The sequence below is a fragment of the Salvelinus alpinus genome, chromosome 4 (assembly GCF_045679555.1).
Source record: "Salvelinus alpinus chromosome 4, SLU_Salpinus.1, whole genome shotgun sequence".
Lineage (NCBI taxonomy): Eukaryota > Metazoa > Chordata > Actinopteri > Salmoniformes > Salmonidae > Salvelinus > Salvelinus alpinus.
Genome location: NC_092089.1, coordinates 91649336 through 91665870, shown reverse-complemented (window position 1 = coordinate 91665870; position 16535 = coordinate 91649336). Strand labels below are relative to the sequence as shown.

Genomic DNA, 16535 nt, shown 5'->3' with positions numbered 1-16535 from the left:
TGGGCCCTGGTTAATGCACCCTATTTCCTATGGGCCCTGGTTAATGCACCCTATTTCCTATGGGCCCTGGTTAATGCACCCTATTTCCTATGGGCCCTGGTTAATGCACCCTATTTCCTATGGGCCCTGGTTAATGCACCCTATTTCCTATGGGCCCTGGTTAATGCACCCTATTTCCTATGGGCCCTGGTTAATGCACCCTATTTCCTATGGGCCCTGGTTTTAAAGTAGTGCACTACGTAATGAATAGGGTGCCATTTGGAACTCAGGCTGTATGAGTGTCTACATTAGTGTTTCAGACCGTACGGAGAGGGAGAAAGCACTGCAGGTTATCTTCGGGCCATGGTGATAGTTACCTAGAAACATCGGGTCGCATCCCAAACGGAAACCTATTCCCTGTATAGTGCACTACCTTTGACCAGAGCCCTATAGCTAAAAGTAGTGCACTATTTACGGGATAGTGTGCAATTTGGGATACAGGCATAGAGAGTGAGAAAGCAGATGACCTTCGGGCCACGGTGATGGTTACCCAGAAACCCTGCGTCATCACCACTGACTGGACTTCTTATTCAAACTGCCAAGATGGAGAAAAAAACTTCGACAGCAACTTTAAAATGTCAGCTACAAATATACACATGGTATTATTATAGAAGACATCACTACTTAGTCACATTCATATGGATTCATTTGTAAAGTACTGTTCTATTTCTGAAAAACAACTGAAGTCGTTTAGATGAGCTATATCTGAACACGGCCCAGTAATTACGGTCAAACGGAGGGAGAGCAGGACGGAACATAGAGAGAGACGTACGACTTCCAGGAAAACGACTTTAGACCAAATTAACTCAATTAGAACTTTCATCGTTAATGGCATCAGTGGTAGACGGTTACTGGGCTCTTGTCTCAGTCAGTATCAGGGGTAGAAGGTTACAGGGCTCTTGTCTCAGTCAGTAACAGGGGTAGAAGGTTACTGGGCTCTTGTCTCAGTCAGTAACAGGGGTAAAAGGTTACAGGTCACTGTTGCTAGTCGTGGATGAGTGACGCACGAAAAGTCTTGATGGTCTGGTAATGTAGAACATCAGAAAGTCTGTAATCCTCTCTGTCTTCTCTTCTTGTCTCTCCTCCTCTCCCCATACAGTAGTTAGCTATTTACGGATGTGACAACATGGTGGCCAGTGTTTCTGTTGACCAGATCATTCAGTAGTTATATAAGTGACAACAGTGTTTCAGTTGACCAGATCATTCAGTAGTTATATAAGTGACAACAGTGTGTCAGTTGACCAGATCATTCAGTAGTTATATAAGTGACAACAGTGTTTCAGTTGGCCAGATCAGATTGTAGTATTTGACATATAGTATCTGGAGAGAGATAATGATCTTTCCCTCTCCCTTTCTTTTCTCATACTCGCTATTTCTCTCTCTCCTTTCTCACTCTCTCTGTCTCTCTCCCTCTCTCTCTCTCTCTCCTTCCTCTCTCTCTCTCTCTCTCTCGCTCCTTCCTCTCTCTCTCTCTCTCTCTCTCTCCCTCGCTCCTTCCTCTCTCTCTCTCTCTCTCTCTCTCTCTCTCTCTCTCTCTCTCTCTCTCTCTGTCTCTCTCCCTCTCTCTCTCTCTCTGTCTCTCTCCCTCTCTCTCTCAATTCAATTCAATTCAATTCAAGGGGCTTTATTGGCATGGGAAACATGTGTTAACATTGCCAAAGCAAGTGAGGTAGGTAATATACAAAAGTCAAATAAACAATAAAAATGAACAGTAAACATTACACATACAGAAGTTTCAAAACAATAAAGACATTACAAATGTCATATTATATATATGCAGTGTTGTAACAATGTACAAATGGTTAAAGCACACAAGTTAAAATAAATAAACATAAATATGGGTTGTATTTACAGTGGTGTTTGTTCTTCACTGGTTGCCCTTTTCTTGTGGCAACAGGTCACAAATCTTGCTGCTGTGATGGCACACTGTGGAATTTCACCCAGTAGATATGGGAGTTTATCAAAATTGGATTTGTTTTCAAATTCTTTGTGGATCTGTGTAATCTGAGGGAAATATGTCTCTCTAATATGGTCATACATTGGGCAGGAGGTTAGGAAGTGCAGCTCAGTTTCCACCTCATTTTGTGGGCAGTGTGCACATAGCCTGTCTTCTCTTGAGAGCCATGTCTGCCTACGGCGGCCTTTCTCAATAGCAAGGCTATGCTCACTGAGTCTGTACATAGTCAAAGCTTTCCTTAAGTTTGGGTCAGTCACAGTGGTCAGGTATTCTGCCACTGTGTACTCTCTGTTTAGGGCCAAATAGCATTCTAGTTTGCTCTGTTTTTTTGTTAATTCTTTCCAATGTGTCAAGTAATTATCTTTTTGTTTTCTCATGATTTGGTTGGGTCTAATTGTGCTGTTGTCCTGGGGCTCTGTGGGGTGTGTTTGTGTTTGTGAACAGAGCCCTAGGACCAGCTTGCTTAGGGGACTCTTCTCCAGGTTCATCTCTCTGTAGGTGATGGCTTTGTTATGGAAGGTTTGGGAATCGCTTCCTTTTAGGTGGTTGTAGAATTTAACGGCTCTTTTCTGGATTTTGATAATTAGTGGGTATCGGCCTAATTCTGCTCTGCATGCATTATTTGGTGTTCTACGTTGTACACGGAGGATATTTTTGCAGAATTCTGCATGCAGAGTCTCAATTTGGTGTTTGTCCCATTTTGTGAAATCTTGGTTGGTGAGCGGACCCCAGACCTCACAACCATAAAGGGCAATGGGCTCTATGACTGATTCAAGTATTTTTAGCCAGATCCTAATTGGTATGTTGAAATTTATGTTCCTTTTGATGGCATAGAAGGCCCTTCTTGCCTTGTCTCTCAGATCGTTCACAGCTTTGTGGAAGTTACCTGTGGTGCTGATGTTTAGGCCGAGGTATGTATAGTTTTTTGTGTGCTCTAGGGCAACGGTGTCTAGATGGAATTTGTGGTCCTGGTGACTGGACCTTTTTTGGAACACCATTATTTTCTCTCTTTATTATTATTATTATCTCTCTCTCTCTCTCTCTCTCGCTCTCTCTCTCTCTCTCTCTCTCGCTCCTTCCTCTCTCTCTCTCTCTCTCTCTCTCTCTCGCTCCTTCCTCTCTCTCTCTCTCTCCTTTCTCACTCTCTCTGTCTCTCTCCCTCTCTCTCTCTCTCTCCTTCCTCTCTCTCTCTCTCTCTCTCGCTCCTTCCTCTCTCTCTCTCTCTCTCTCTCTCTCTCTCTCTCTCTCTCTCTCTCTCTCTCTCTCTCTCTCTCTCTCTCTCTCTCTCTCTCTCTCTCTCTCTCTCTCTCTCTCTCTCTCTCTCTCTCTCCCTCTCTCTCTCTCTCTATCTCTCTCCCTCTCTCTCTCTCTCTCTCTCTCTCTCTCTCTCTCTCTCTCTTCTCTCTCTCTCTCTCTCTCTCTCTCTCTCTCTCTCTCTCGCTCCTTCCTCTCTCTCTCTCTCTCTCTCTCTCTCTCTCTCTCTCTCTCTCTCTCTCTCTCTCTCTCTCTCTCTCTCTCTCTCTCTCTCTCTCTCTCTCTCTCTCTCTCTCTCTCTCTCTCTCTCGCTCCTTCCTCTCTCTCTCTCTCTCTCTCGCTCCTTCCTCTGTCTCTCATTCTCTCTCTCTCTCTTCCTCTCTCTTTCTCTCTACATGTATATGCTAGCACATATTGTATGCATGGATTAACTCAAACTCTTGACACTAATCTTCTCACTTGGCGCTAGACAAGCAAACACACACACGCACGCACGCACACACACACACACACACACACACACACACACACACACACACACACACACACACACACACACACACACACACACACACACACACACACACACACACACACACACACACACACAGGGAGAAGGAGAGATATCCTCATTCTGGTCATGCAAACATTTAGATAGTGTATATGTGAGATATGAATACATAATTACAAACACACGTTTGCTTCCATGAGACATACATGCTGTATTTAACCAGATGTCTTCCTGTAGTAGTGTAGCTGTAGAACAGGAAACACATGTTGTTTGTCTTCCTGTAGTAGTGTAGCTGTAGAACAGGAGACACATGTTGTTTATCTTCCTGTAGAACAGGAGACACATGTTGTTTATCTTCCTGTAGAACAGGAGACACATGTTGTTTATCTTCCTGTAGAACCGGAGACACATGTTGTTTATCTTCCTGTAGAACAGGAAACACATGTTGTTTATTTTCCTGTAGTAGTGTAGCTGCAGAATAGGAGACACATGTTGTTTATCTTCCTGTAGTAGTGTAGCTGCAGAACAGGAAACACATGTTGTTTGTCTTCCTGTAGTAGTGTAGCTGCAGAACAGGAGACACATGTTGTTTATCTTCCTGTAGTAGTGTAGCTGCAGAACAGGAAACACATGTTGTTTATCTTCCTGTAGTAGTGTAGCTGCAGAACAGGAAACACATGTTGTTTGTCTTCCTGTAGTAGTGTAGCTGTAGAACAGGAAACACATGTTGTTTATCTTCCTGTAGTAGTGTAGCTGCAGAACAGGAGACACATGTTGTTTATCTTCCTGTAGAACAGGAGACACATGTTTTTATCTTCCTGTAGAACAGGAGACACATGTTGTTTATCTTCCTGTAGAACAGGAAACACATGTTGTTTATCTTCCTGTAGAACAGGAGACACATGTTGTTTATCTTCCTATAGTAGTGTAGCTGTAGAACAGGAGACACATGTTGTTTATCTTCCTGTAGAACAGGAAACACATGTTGTTTATCTTCCTGTAGTAGTGTAGCTGCAGAACAGGAAAAACATGTTGTTTATCTTCCTGTAGTAGTGTAGCTGCAGAACAGGAGACACATGTTGTTTATCTTCCTATAGTAGTGTAGCTGTAGAACAGGAGACACATGTTGTTTATCTTCGTGTAGAACAGGAAACACATGTTGTTTATCTTCCTGTAGAACAGGAGACACATGTTGTTTATCTTCCTGTAGAACAGGAGAGACATGTTGTTTATCTTCCTGTAGAACAGGAGACACATGTTGTTTATTTTCCTGTAGAACAGGAGACACATGTTGTTTTTCTTCCTGTAGAACAGGAGACACATGTTGTTTATCTTCCTGTAGAACAGGAGACACATGTTGTTTATCTTCCTGTAGAACAGGAGACACATGTTGTTTATCTTCATGTAGAACATGATACACATGTTGTTTATCTTCCTGTAGAACAGGAGACACATGTTGTTCATCTTCCTGTAGAACAGTAGACAGATGTTGTTTATCTTCCTGTAGAACAGGAGACACATGTTGTTTATCTTCCTGTAGAACAGGAGACACATGTTGTTTATCTTCCATGTTGTTTATCTTCCTGTAGAACAGGAGACACATGTTGTTTATCTTCCTGTAGAACAGGAAGCAAATGTTTATCTTCCTGTAGAACAGGAAATACATGTTGTTTATCTTCCTGCAGAACAGGAAACACATGTTGTTTATATTCCTGTAGAACAGGAGACACATGTTGTTTATCTTCCTGTAGTAGTGTAGCTGCAGAACAGGAAACACATATTGTTTGTCTTCCTGTAGTAGTGTAGCTGCAGAACAGGAAACACATATTGTTTGTCTTCCTGTAGTAGTGTAGCTGCAGAACAGGAGACACATGTTGTTTATCTTCCTGTAGTAGTGTAGCTGCAGAACAGGAAACACATGTTGTTTGTCTTCCTGTAGTAGTGTAGCTGTAGAACAGGAAACACATGTTGTTTGTCTTCCTGTAGTAGTGTAGTTGCAGAAAAGGAAACACATGTTGTTTATCTTCCTGTAGTAGTGTAGCTGCAGAACAGGAAACACATGTTGTTTATCTTCCTGTAGTAGTGTAGCTGCAGAACAGGAAACACATGTTGTTTATCTTCCTGTAGTAGTGTAGCTGCAGAACAGGAAACACATATTGTTTGTCTTCCTGTAGTAGTGCAGCTGCAGAACAGGAGACACATGTTGTTTGTCTTCCTGTAGTAGTGTAGCTGCAGAACAGGAAACACATGTTGTTTGTCTTCCTGTAGTAGTGTAGCTGCAGAACAGGAAACACATATTGTTTGTCTTCCTGTAGTAGTGCAGCTGCAGAACAGGAGACACATGTTGTTTGTCTTCCTGTAGTAGTGTAGCTGCAGAACAGGAAACACATGTTGTTTGTCTTCCTGTAGTAGTGTAGCTGCAGAACAGGAAACACATATTTTTTGTCTTCCTGTAGAACAGGAAACACATGTTGTTTATCTTCCTGTAGTAGTTTAGCTGCAGAACAGGAAACACATGTTGTTTATCTTCCTGTAGTAGTGTAGCTGCAGAACAGGAAACACATATTGTTTATCTTCCTGTAGTAGTGTAGCTGCAGAACAGGAAACACATGTTGTTTATCTTCCTGTAGTAGTGTAGCTGCAGAACAGGAAACACATGTTGTTTGTCTTCCTGTAGTAGTGTAGCTGCAGAACGGGAAATACATGTTGTTTATCTTCCTGTAGTAGTGTAGCTGCAGAACAGGATACACATGTTTTTATCTTCCTGTAGTAGCGTAGCTGCAGAACAGGAAACACATGTTGTTTGTCTTCCTGTAGTAGTGTAGCTGTAGAACAGGAAACACATGTTGTTTATCTTCCTGTAGTAGTGTAGCTGCAGAACAGGAAACACATGTTGTTTGTCTTCCTGTAGTAGTGTAGCTGCAGAACAGGAAACACATGTTGTTTATCTTCCTGTAGTAGTGTACTTGCAGAACAGGAAACACATATTGTTTGTCTTCCTGTAGTAGTGCAGCTGCAGAACAGGAGACACATGTTGTTTGTCTTCCTGTAGTAGTGCAGCTGCAGAACAGGAGACACATGTTGTTTGTCTTCCTGTAGTAGTGTAGCTGCAGAACAGGAAACACATGTTGTTTGTCTTCCTGTAGTAGTGTAGCTGCAGAACAGGAAACACATATTGTTTGCCTTCCTGTAGAACAGGAAACACATGTTGTTTATCTTCCTGTAGTAGTTTAGCTGCAGAACAGGAAACACATGTTGTTTATCTTCCTGTAGTAGTGTAGCTGCAGAACAGGAAACACATGTTGTTTATCTTCCTGTAGTAGTGTAGCTGCAGAACAGGAAACACATATTGTTTATCTTCCTGTAGTAGTGTAGCTGCAGAACAGGAAACACATGTTGTTTATCTTCCTGTAGTAGTGTAGCTGCAGAACAGGAAACACATGTTGTTTATCTTCCTGTAGTAGTGTAGCTGCAGAACAGGAAACACATGTTGTTTGTCTTCCTGTAGTAGTGTAGCTGCAGAACAGGAGACACATGTTGTTTATCTTCCTGTAGTAGTGTAGCTGCAGAACAGGAAACACATGTTGTTTGTCTTCCTGTAGTAGTGTAGCTGCAGAACAGGAGACACATGTTGTTTATCTTCCTGTAGAACAGGAAACACATGTTGTTTATCTTCCTGTAGAACAGGAAACACATGTTGTTTATCTTCCTGTAGAACAGGAAACACATATTGTTTGTCTTCCTGTAGAAGTGTAGCTGCAGAACAGGAGACACATGTTGTTTATCTTCCTGTAGTAGTGTAGCTGCAGAACAGGAAACACATGGTGTTTATCTTCCTGTAGTATTGTAGCTGTAGAACAGGAAACACATGTTGTTTATCTTCCTGTAGTAGTGTAGCTGCAGAACAGGAGACACATGTTGTTTATCTTCCTGTAGTAGTGTAGCTGCAGAACAGGAGACACATGTTGTTTATCTTCCTGTAGAACAGGAAACACATGTTGTTTATCTTCCTGTAGAACAGGAGACACATGTTGTTTATCTTCCTGTAGAACAGGAGACACATGTTGTTTATCTTCCTGTAGAACAGGAGACACATGTTGTTTATCTTCCTGTAGAACAGGAGACACATGTTGTTTATCTTCCTGTAGAACAGGATACACATGTTGTTTATCTTCCTGTAGAACCGGAGACACATGTTGTTTATCTTCCTGTAGAACAGGAAACACATGTTGTTTATTTTCCTGTAGTAGTGTAGCTGCAGAACAGGAGACACATGTTGTTTATCTTCCTGTAGTAGTGTAGCTGCAGAACAGGAAACACATGTTGTTTGTCTTCCTGTAGTAGTGTAGCTGCAGAACAGGAGACACATGTTGTTTATCTTCCTGTAGTAGTGTAGCTGCAGAACAGGAGACACATGTTGTTTATCTTCCTGTAGAACAGGAAACACATGTTGTTTATCTTCCTGTAGAACAGGAGACACATGTTGTTTATCTTCCTGTAGAACAGGAGACACATGTTGTTTATCTTCCTGTAGAACAGGAAACACATGTTGTTTATCTTCCTGTAGAACAGGAGACACATGTTGTTTATCTTCCTGTAGAACAGGAGACACATGTTGTTTATCTTCCTGTAGAACAGGAGACACATGTTGTTTATCTTCCTGTAGAACAGGAGACACATGTTGTTTATCTTCCTGTAGAACAGGATACACATGTTGTTTATCTTCCTGTAGAACCGGAGACACATGTTGTTTATCTTCCTGTAGAACAGGAAACACATGTTGTTTATTTTCCTGTAGTAGTGTAGCTGCAGAACAGGAGACACATGTTGTTTATCTTCCTGTAGTAGTGTAGCTGCAGAACAGGAAACACATGTTGTTTGTCTTCCTGTAGTAGTGTAGCTGCAGAACAGCAGACACATGTTGTTTATTTTCCTGTAGTATTGTAGGTGCAGAACAGCAGACACATGTTGTTTATCTTCCTGTAGAACAGGAAACACATGTTGTTTATCTTCCTGTAGTAGTGTAGCTGCAGAACAGGAGACACATGTTGTTTATCTTCCTGTAGTAGTGTAGCTGCAGAACAGGAAACACATGTTGTTTATCTTCCTGTAGTAGTGTAGCTGCAGAACAGGAAACACATGTTGTTTGTCTTCCTGTAGTAGTGTAGCTGTAGAACAGGAAACACATGTTGTTTATCTTCCTGTAGTAGTGTAGCTGCAGAACAGGATACACATGTTGTTTATCTTCCTGTAGAACAGGAGACACATGTTTTTATCTTCCTGTAGAACAGGAGACACATGTTGTTTATCTTCCTGTAGAACAGGAAACACATGTTGTTTATCTTCCTGTAGTAGTGTAGCTGCAGAACAGGAAAAACATGTTGTTTGTCTTCCTGTAGTAGTGTAGCTGCAGAACAGGAGACACATGTTGTTTATCTTCCTATAGTAGTGTAGCTGTAGAACATGATACACATGTTGTTTATCTTCCTGTAGAACAGGAGACACATGTTGTTCATCTTCCTGTAGAACAGTAGACACATGTTGTTTATCTTCCTGTAGAACAGGAGACACATGTTGTTTATCTTCCTGTAGAACAGGAGACACATGTTGTTTATCTTCCATGTTGTTTATCTTCCTGTAGAACAGGAGACACATGTTGTTTATCTTCCTGTAGAACAGGAAGCAAATGTTTATCTTCCTGTAGAACAGGAAATACATGTTGTTTATCTTCCTGCAGAACAGGAAACACATGTTGTTTATCTTCCTGTAGAACAGGAGACACATGTTGTTTATCTTCCCGTAGTAGTGTAGCTGCAGAACAGGAAACACATATTGTTTGTCTTCCTGTAGTAGTGTAGCTGCAGAACAGGAAACACATATTGTTTGTCTTCCTGTAGTAGTGTAGCTGCAGAACAGGAGACACATGTTGTTTATCTTCCTGTAGTAGTGTAGCTGCAGAACAGGAAACACATGTTGTTTGTCTTCCTGTAGTAGTGTAGCTGCAGAACAGGAAACACATATTGTTTGTCTTTCTGTAGTAGTGTAGCTGCAGAACAGGAAACACATATTGTTTGTCTTCCTGTAGTAGTGCAGCTGCAGAACAGGAGACACATGTTGTTTGTCTTCCTGTAGTAGTGTAGCTGCAGAACAGGAAACACATGTTGTTTGTCTTCCTGTAGTAGTGTAGCTGCAGAACAGGAAACACATATTGTTTGTCTTCCTGTAGAACAGGAAACACATGTTGTTTATCTTCCTGTAGTAGTTTAGCTGCAGAACAGGAAACACATGTTGTTTATCTTCCTGTAGTAGTGTAGCTGCAGAACAGGAAACACATGTTGTTTATCTTCCTGTAGTAGTGTAGCTGCAGAACAGGAAACACATGTTGTTTATCTTCCTGTAGTAGTGTAGCTGCAGAACAGGAAACACATGTTGTTTGTCTTCCTGTAGTAGTGTAGCTGCAGAACAGGAGACACATGTTGTTTATCTTCCTGTAGTAGTGTAGCTGCAGAACAGGAAACACATGTTGTTTGTCTTCCTGTAGTAGTGTAGCTGCAGAACAGGAGACACATGTTGTTTATCTTCCTGTAGAACAGGAAACACATGTTGTTTATCTTCCTGTAGAACAGGAAACACATGTTGTTTATCTTCCTGTAGAACAGGAAACACATATTGTTTGTCTTCCTGTAGAAGTGTAGCTGCAGAACAGGAGACACATGTTGTTTATCTTCCTGTAGTAGTGTAGCTGCAGAACAGGAAACACATGGTGTTTATCTTCCTGTAGTATTGTAGCTGTAGAACAGGAAACACATGTTGTTTATCTTCCTGTAGTAGTGTAGCTGCAGAACAGGAGACACATGTTGTTTATCTTCCTGTAGTAGTGTAGCTGCAGAACAGGAGACACATGTTGTTTATCTTCCTGTAGAACAGGAAACACATGTTGTTTATCTTCCTGTAGAACAGGAGACACATGTTGTTTATCTTCCTGTAGAACAGGAGACACATGTTGTTTATCTTCCTGTAGAACAGGAGACACATGTTGTTTATCTTCCTGTAGAACAGGAGACACATGTTGTTTATCTTCCTGTAGAACAGGATACACATGTTGTTTATCTTCCTGTAGAACCGGAGACACATGTTGTTTATCTTCCTGTAGAACAGGAAACACATGTTGTTTATTTTCCTGTAGTAGTGTAGCTGCAGAACAGGAGACACATGTTGTTTATCTTCCTGTAGTAGTGTAGCTGCAGAACAGGAAACACATGTTGTTTGTCTTCCTGTAGTAGTGTAGCTGCAGAACAGGAGACACATGTTGTTTATCTTCCTGTAGTAGTGTAGCTGCAGAACAGGAGACACATGTTGTTTATCTTCCTGTAGAACAGGAAACACATGTTGTTTATCTTCCTGTAGAACAGGAGACACATGTTGTTTATCTTCCTGTAGAACAGGAGACACATGTTGTTTATCTTCCTGTAGAACAGGAAACACATGTTGTTTATCTTCCTGTAGAACAGGAGACACATGTTGTTTATCTTCCTGTAGAACAGGAGACACATGTTGTTTATCTTCCTGTAGAACAGGAGACACATGTTGTTTATCTTCCTGTAGAACAGGAGACACATGTTGTTTATCTTCCTGTAGAACAGGATACACATGTTGTTTATCTTCCTGTAGAACCGGAGACACATGTTGTTTATCTTCCTGTAGAACAGGAAACACATGTTGTTTATTTTCCTGTAGTAGTGTAGCTGCAGAACAGGAGACACATGTTGTTTATCTTCCTGTAGTAGTGTAGCTGCAGAACAGGAAACACATGTTGTTTGTCTTCCTGTAGTAGTGTAGCTGCAGAACAGCAGACACATGTTGTTTATTTTCCTGTAGTATTGTAGGTGCAGAACAGCAGACACATGTTGTTTATCTTCCTGTAGAACAGGAAACACATGTTGTTTATCTTCCTGTAGTAGTGTAGCTGCAGAACAGGAGACACATGTTGTTTATCTTCCTGTAGTAGTGTAGCTGCAGAACAGGAAACACATGTTGTTTATCTTCCTGTAGTAGTGTAGCTGCAGAACAGGAAACACATGTTGTTTGTCTTCCTGTAGTAGTGTAGCTGTAGAACAGGAAACACATGTTGTTTATCTTCCTGTAGTAGTGTAGCTGCAGAACAGGATACACATGTTGTTTATCTTCCTGTAGAACAGGAGACACATGTTTTTATCTTCCTGTAGAACAGGAGACACATGTTGTTTATCTTCCTGTAGAACAGGAAACACATGTTGTTTATCTTCCTGTAGTAGTGTAGCTGCAGAACAGGAAAAACATGTTGTTTGTCTTCCTGTAGTAGTGTAGCTGCAGAACAGGAGACACATGTTGTTTATCTTCCTATAGTAGTGTAGCTGTAGAACATGATACACATGTTGTTTATCTTCCTGTAGAACAGGAGACACATGTTGTTCATCTTCCTGTAGAACAGTAGACACATGTTGTTTATCTTCCTGTAGAACAGGAGACACATGTTGTTTATCTTCCTGTAGAACAGGAGACACATGTTGTTTATCTTCCATGTTGTTTATCTTCCTGTAGAACAGGAGACACATGTTGTTTATCTTCCTGTAGAACAGGAAGCAAATGTTTATCTTCCTGTAGAACAGGAAATACATGTTGTTTATCTTCCTGCAGAACAGGAAACACATGTTGTTTATCTTCCTGTAGAACAGGAGACACATGTTGTTTATCTTCCCGTAGTAGTGTAGCTGCAGAACAGGAAACACATATTGTTTGTCTTCCTGTAGTAGTGTAGCTGCAGAACAGGAAACACATATTGTTTGTCTTCCTGTAGTAGTGTAGCTGCAGAACAGGAGACACATGTTGTTTATCTTCCTGTAGTAGTGTAGCTGCAGAACAGGAAACACATGTTGTTTGTCTTCCTGTAGTAGTGTAGCTGCAGAACAGGAAACACATATTGTTTGTCTTTCTGTAGTAGTGTAGCTGCAGAACAGGAAACACATATTGTTTGTCTTCCTGTAGTAGTGCAGCTGCAGAACAGGAGACACATGTTGTTTGTCTTCCTGTAGTAGTGTAGCTGCAGAACAGGAAACACATGTTGTTTGTCTTCCTGTAGTAGTGTAGCTGCAGAACAGGAAACACATATTGTTTGTCTTCCTGTAGAACAGGAAACACATGTTGTTTATCTTCCTGTAGTAGTTTAGCTGCAGAACAGGAAACACATGTTGTTTATCTTCCTGTAGTAGTGTAGCTGCAGAACAGGAAACACATGTTGTTTATCTTCCTGTAGTAGTGTAGCTGCAGAACAGGAAACACATATTGTTTATCTTCCTGTAGTAGTGTAGCTGCAGAACAGGAAACACATGTTGTTTATCTTCCTGTAGTAGTGTAGCTGCAGAACAGGAAACACATGTTGTTTGTCTTCCTGTAGTAGTGTAGCTGCAGAACAGGAAATACATGTTGTTTATCTTCCTGTAGTAGTGTAGCTGCAGAACAGGATACACATGTTTTTATCTTCCTGTAGTAGTGTAGCTGTAGAACAGGAAACACATGTTGTTTATCTTCCTGTAGAACAGGAAACACATGTTGTTTATCTTCCTGTAGTAGTGTAGCTGTAGAACAGGAAACACATGTTGTTTATCTTCCTGTAGTAGTGTAGCTGTAGAACAGGAGACACATGTTGTTTGTCTTCCTGTAGTAGTGTAGCTGCAGAACAGGAAACACATGTTGTTTGTCTTCCTGTAGTAGTGTAGCTGCAGAACAGGAAACACATGTTGTTTATCTTCCTGTAGTAGTGTAGCTGCAGAACAGGAAACACATATTGTTTGTCTTCCTGTAGTAGTGCAGCTGCAGAACAGGAGACACATGTTGTTTGTCTTCCTGTAGTAGTGCAGCTGCAGAACAGGAGACACATGTTGTTTGTCTTCCTGTAGTAGTGTAGCTGCAGAACAGGAAACACATGTTGTTTGTCTTCCTGTAGTAGTGTAGCTGCAGAACAGGAAACACATATTGTTTGCCTTCCTGTAGAACAGGAAACACATGTTGTTTATCTTCCTGTAGTAGTTTAGCTGCAGAACAGGAAACACATGTTGTTTATCTTCCTGTAGTAGTGTAGCTGCAGAACAGGAAACACATGTTGTTTATCTTCCTGTAGTAGTGTAGCTGCAGAACAGGAAACACATATTGTTTATCTTCCTGTAGTAGTGTAGCTGCAGAACAGGAAACACATGTTGTTTATCTTCCTGTAGTAGTGTAGCTGCAGAACAGGAAACACATGTTGTTTATCTTCCTGTAGTAGTGTAGCTGCAGAACAGGAAACACATGTTGTTTGTCTTCCTGTAGTAGTGTAGCTGCAGAACAGGAGACACATGTTGTTTATCTTCCTGTAGTAGTGTAGCTGCAGAACAGGAAACACATGTTGTTTGTCTTCCTGTAGTAGTGTAGCTGCAGAACAGGAGACACATGTTGTTTATCTTCCTGTAGAACAGGAAACACATGTTGTTTTTCTTCCTGTAGAACAGGAAACACATGTTGTTTATCTTCCTGTAGAACAGGAAACACATATTGTTTGTCTTCCTGTAGAAGTGTAGCTGCAGAACAGGAGACAGATGTTGTTTATCTTCCTGTAGTAGTGTAGCTGCAGAACAGGAAACACATGGTGTTTATCTTCCTGTAGTAGTGTAGCTCCAGAACAGGAAACACATGTTGTTTGTCTTCCTGTAGTAGTGTAGCTGCAGAACAGGAGACACATGTTGTTTGTCTTCCTGTAGTAGTGTAGCTGCAGAACAGGAAACACATGTTGTTTGTCTTCCTGTAGTAGTGTAGCTGCAGAACAGGAGACACATGTTGTTTATCTTCCTGTAGTAGTGTAGCTGCAGAACAGGAAACACATGTTGTTTTAGTGGAGAACTATGTGATGAGAATCCTTCACTTAACAGTGTTTTGAGAACGCTGTAACTATTCTCTGAGGTATTCGTTCTCTTCTGTCAGGCGTGTGTGTGTGCGTGTGTGTGTGCGTGTGTTTGTGTGTGTGTGTGTGTGTGTGTGTGTGTGTGTGTGTGTGTGTGTGTGTGTGTGTGTGTGTGTGTGTGTGTGTGTGTGTGTGTGTGTGTGTGTGTGTGTGTGCGTGTGCGTGCGCCAGCGTGTTGTCCTCATCCCGCGTCATGTCGGCCCCTCCGGCTGGCGTCCTTTGTGGAATTACAAAAGCACCGTTCAGACACAACAAATGAGCCTCTCTCTCTCTCTCTTCTTCTGTGGTGGTGTTATTTGTGTTCGGATTCATTCTTCTTCTTCTGTGGTGTTGTTGTTTAGGCATCAGCCTGCTGATCCCTCCAGAGGCCATCCCCAGGGGAAAGATCTATGAGATATATCTCACCGCTCAGAGGAAAGAAGATTTAAGGTGGGCTCTTTAACTCTGACTAACTGGCTGGCACTGTCTGTCTGTCTGTCTGTCTGTCTGTCTGTCTGTCTGTCTGTCTGTCTGTCTGTCTGTCTGTCTGTCTGTCTGTCTGTCTGTCTGTCTGTCTGTCTGTCTGTCTGTCTGTCTGTGATTGCGTACGTGTTAGCTCAACATCTTCTCACAGTCTACTGTAGAAATAGACGTTTATCAAAACGTACAATTTCAAAATTGCAAAAAAAATCACAAAAATGTTCCGAATGGATTATGGGTATAGACCCATCTGCCATCCTGTCCACAAAACCCAGCAAAACATGCACACACACACACACATACACAAATATATATATATACACACACACACACACACACACACACACACACACACACACACACACACACACACACATACACATATATATACAGTGGGGAGAACAAGTATTTGACCCACTGCCGATTTTGCAGGTTTTCCTACTTACAAAGCATGTAGAGGTCTGTAATTTTTATCATAGGTACACTTCAACTGTGAGAGACGGAATCTAAAACAAAAATCCCGAAAATCACATTGTATGATTTTTAAGTAATTAATTAGCAAAATCGGCAGTGTATCAAATACTTGTTCTCCCCACTGTATATATACTATATATACACACACACACTAACACACACACATACACATATATATATATATACACACACAAACACACACACTTTTACAGACTTTTACACACATACATAAACACACACACATTTACAGACACACATGCACACACACACTCACACACACTTTTACACACTTTTACACACACACTCACACACTCACACACACAGAAGAACAGTAGTAAATTAGGATTCAGTAGTTTATTACTTATACTGCAGATTATCTAGATGTATGATGTTAAAGTAGACCTGCCTCAGATTATCTAGATGTATGATGTTAAAGTAGACCTGCCTCAGATTATCTAGATGTATGATGTTAAAGTAGACCTGCCTCAGATTATCTAGATGTATGATGTTAAAGTAGACCTGCCTCAGATTATCTAGATGTATGATGTTAAAGTAGACCTGCCTCAGATTATCTAGATGTATGATGTTAAAGTAGACCTGCCTCAGATTATCTAGATGTATGATGTTAAAGTAGACAAACCTCTCTCCCATCCAAACCTCTCTCCCACCCCAAATCTTTCTCCAACCACAACTTCTCTCCCACCCAAACCTCTCTCCCACTCCAACCTCTCTCCCACCCCAAATCTCTCTCCCACCCCAAATCTCTCTCCCACCCCAAATCTCTCTCCCACCCCAAATCTCTCTCCCACCCCAACCTCTCTCCCACCCCAACCTCTCTCCCACTCCAACCTCTCTCCCACCCCAACCTC

General features: G+C 41.4%; 1 protein-coding gene across 1 annotated transcript in view; it reads left to right on the top strand.

Annotated features, from left to right (window-relative positions):
• LOC139574675 (netrin receptor UNC5A-like) overlaps window positions 1-16535 on the top strand; it is a 623219-nt gene that overhangs the window by 514937 nt on the left and 91747 nt on the right. Inside the window, exon 10 of the mRNA XM_071399451.1 lies at window positions 15075-15162. Coding sequence (XP_071255552.1) covers window positions 15075-15162 — 88 coding nt within the window. The remainder of the gene's footprint in view (window positions 1-15074; window positions 15163-16535) is intronic.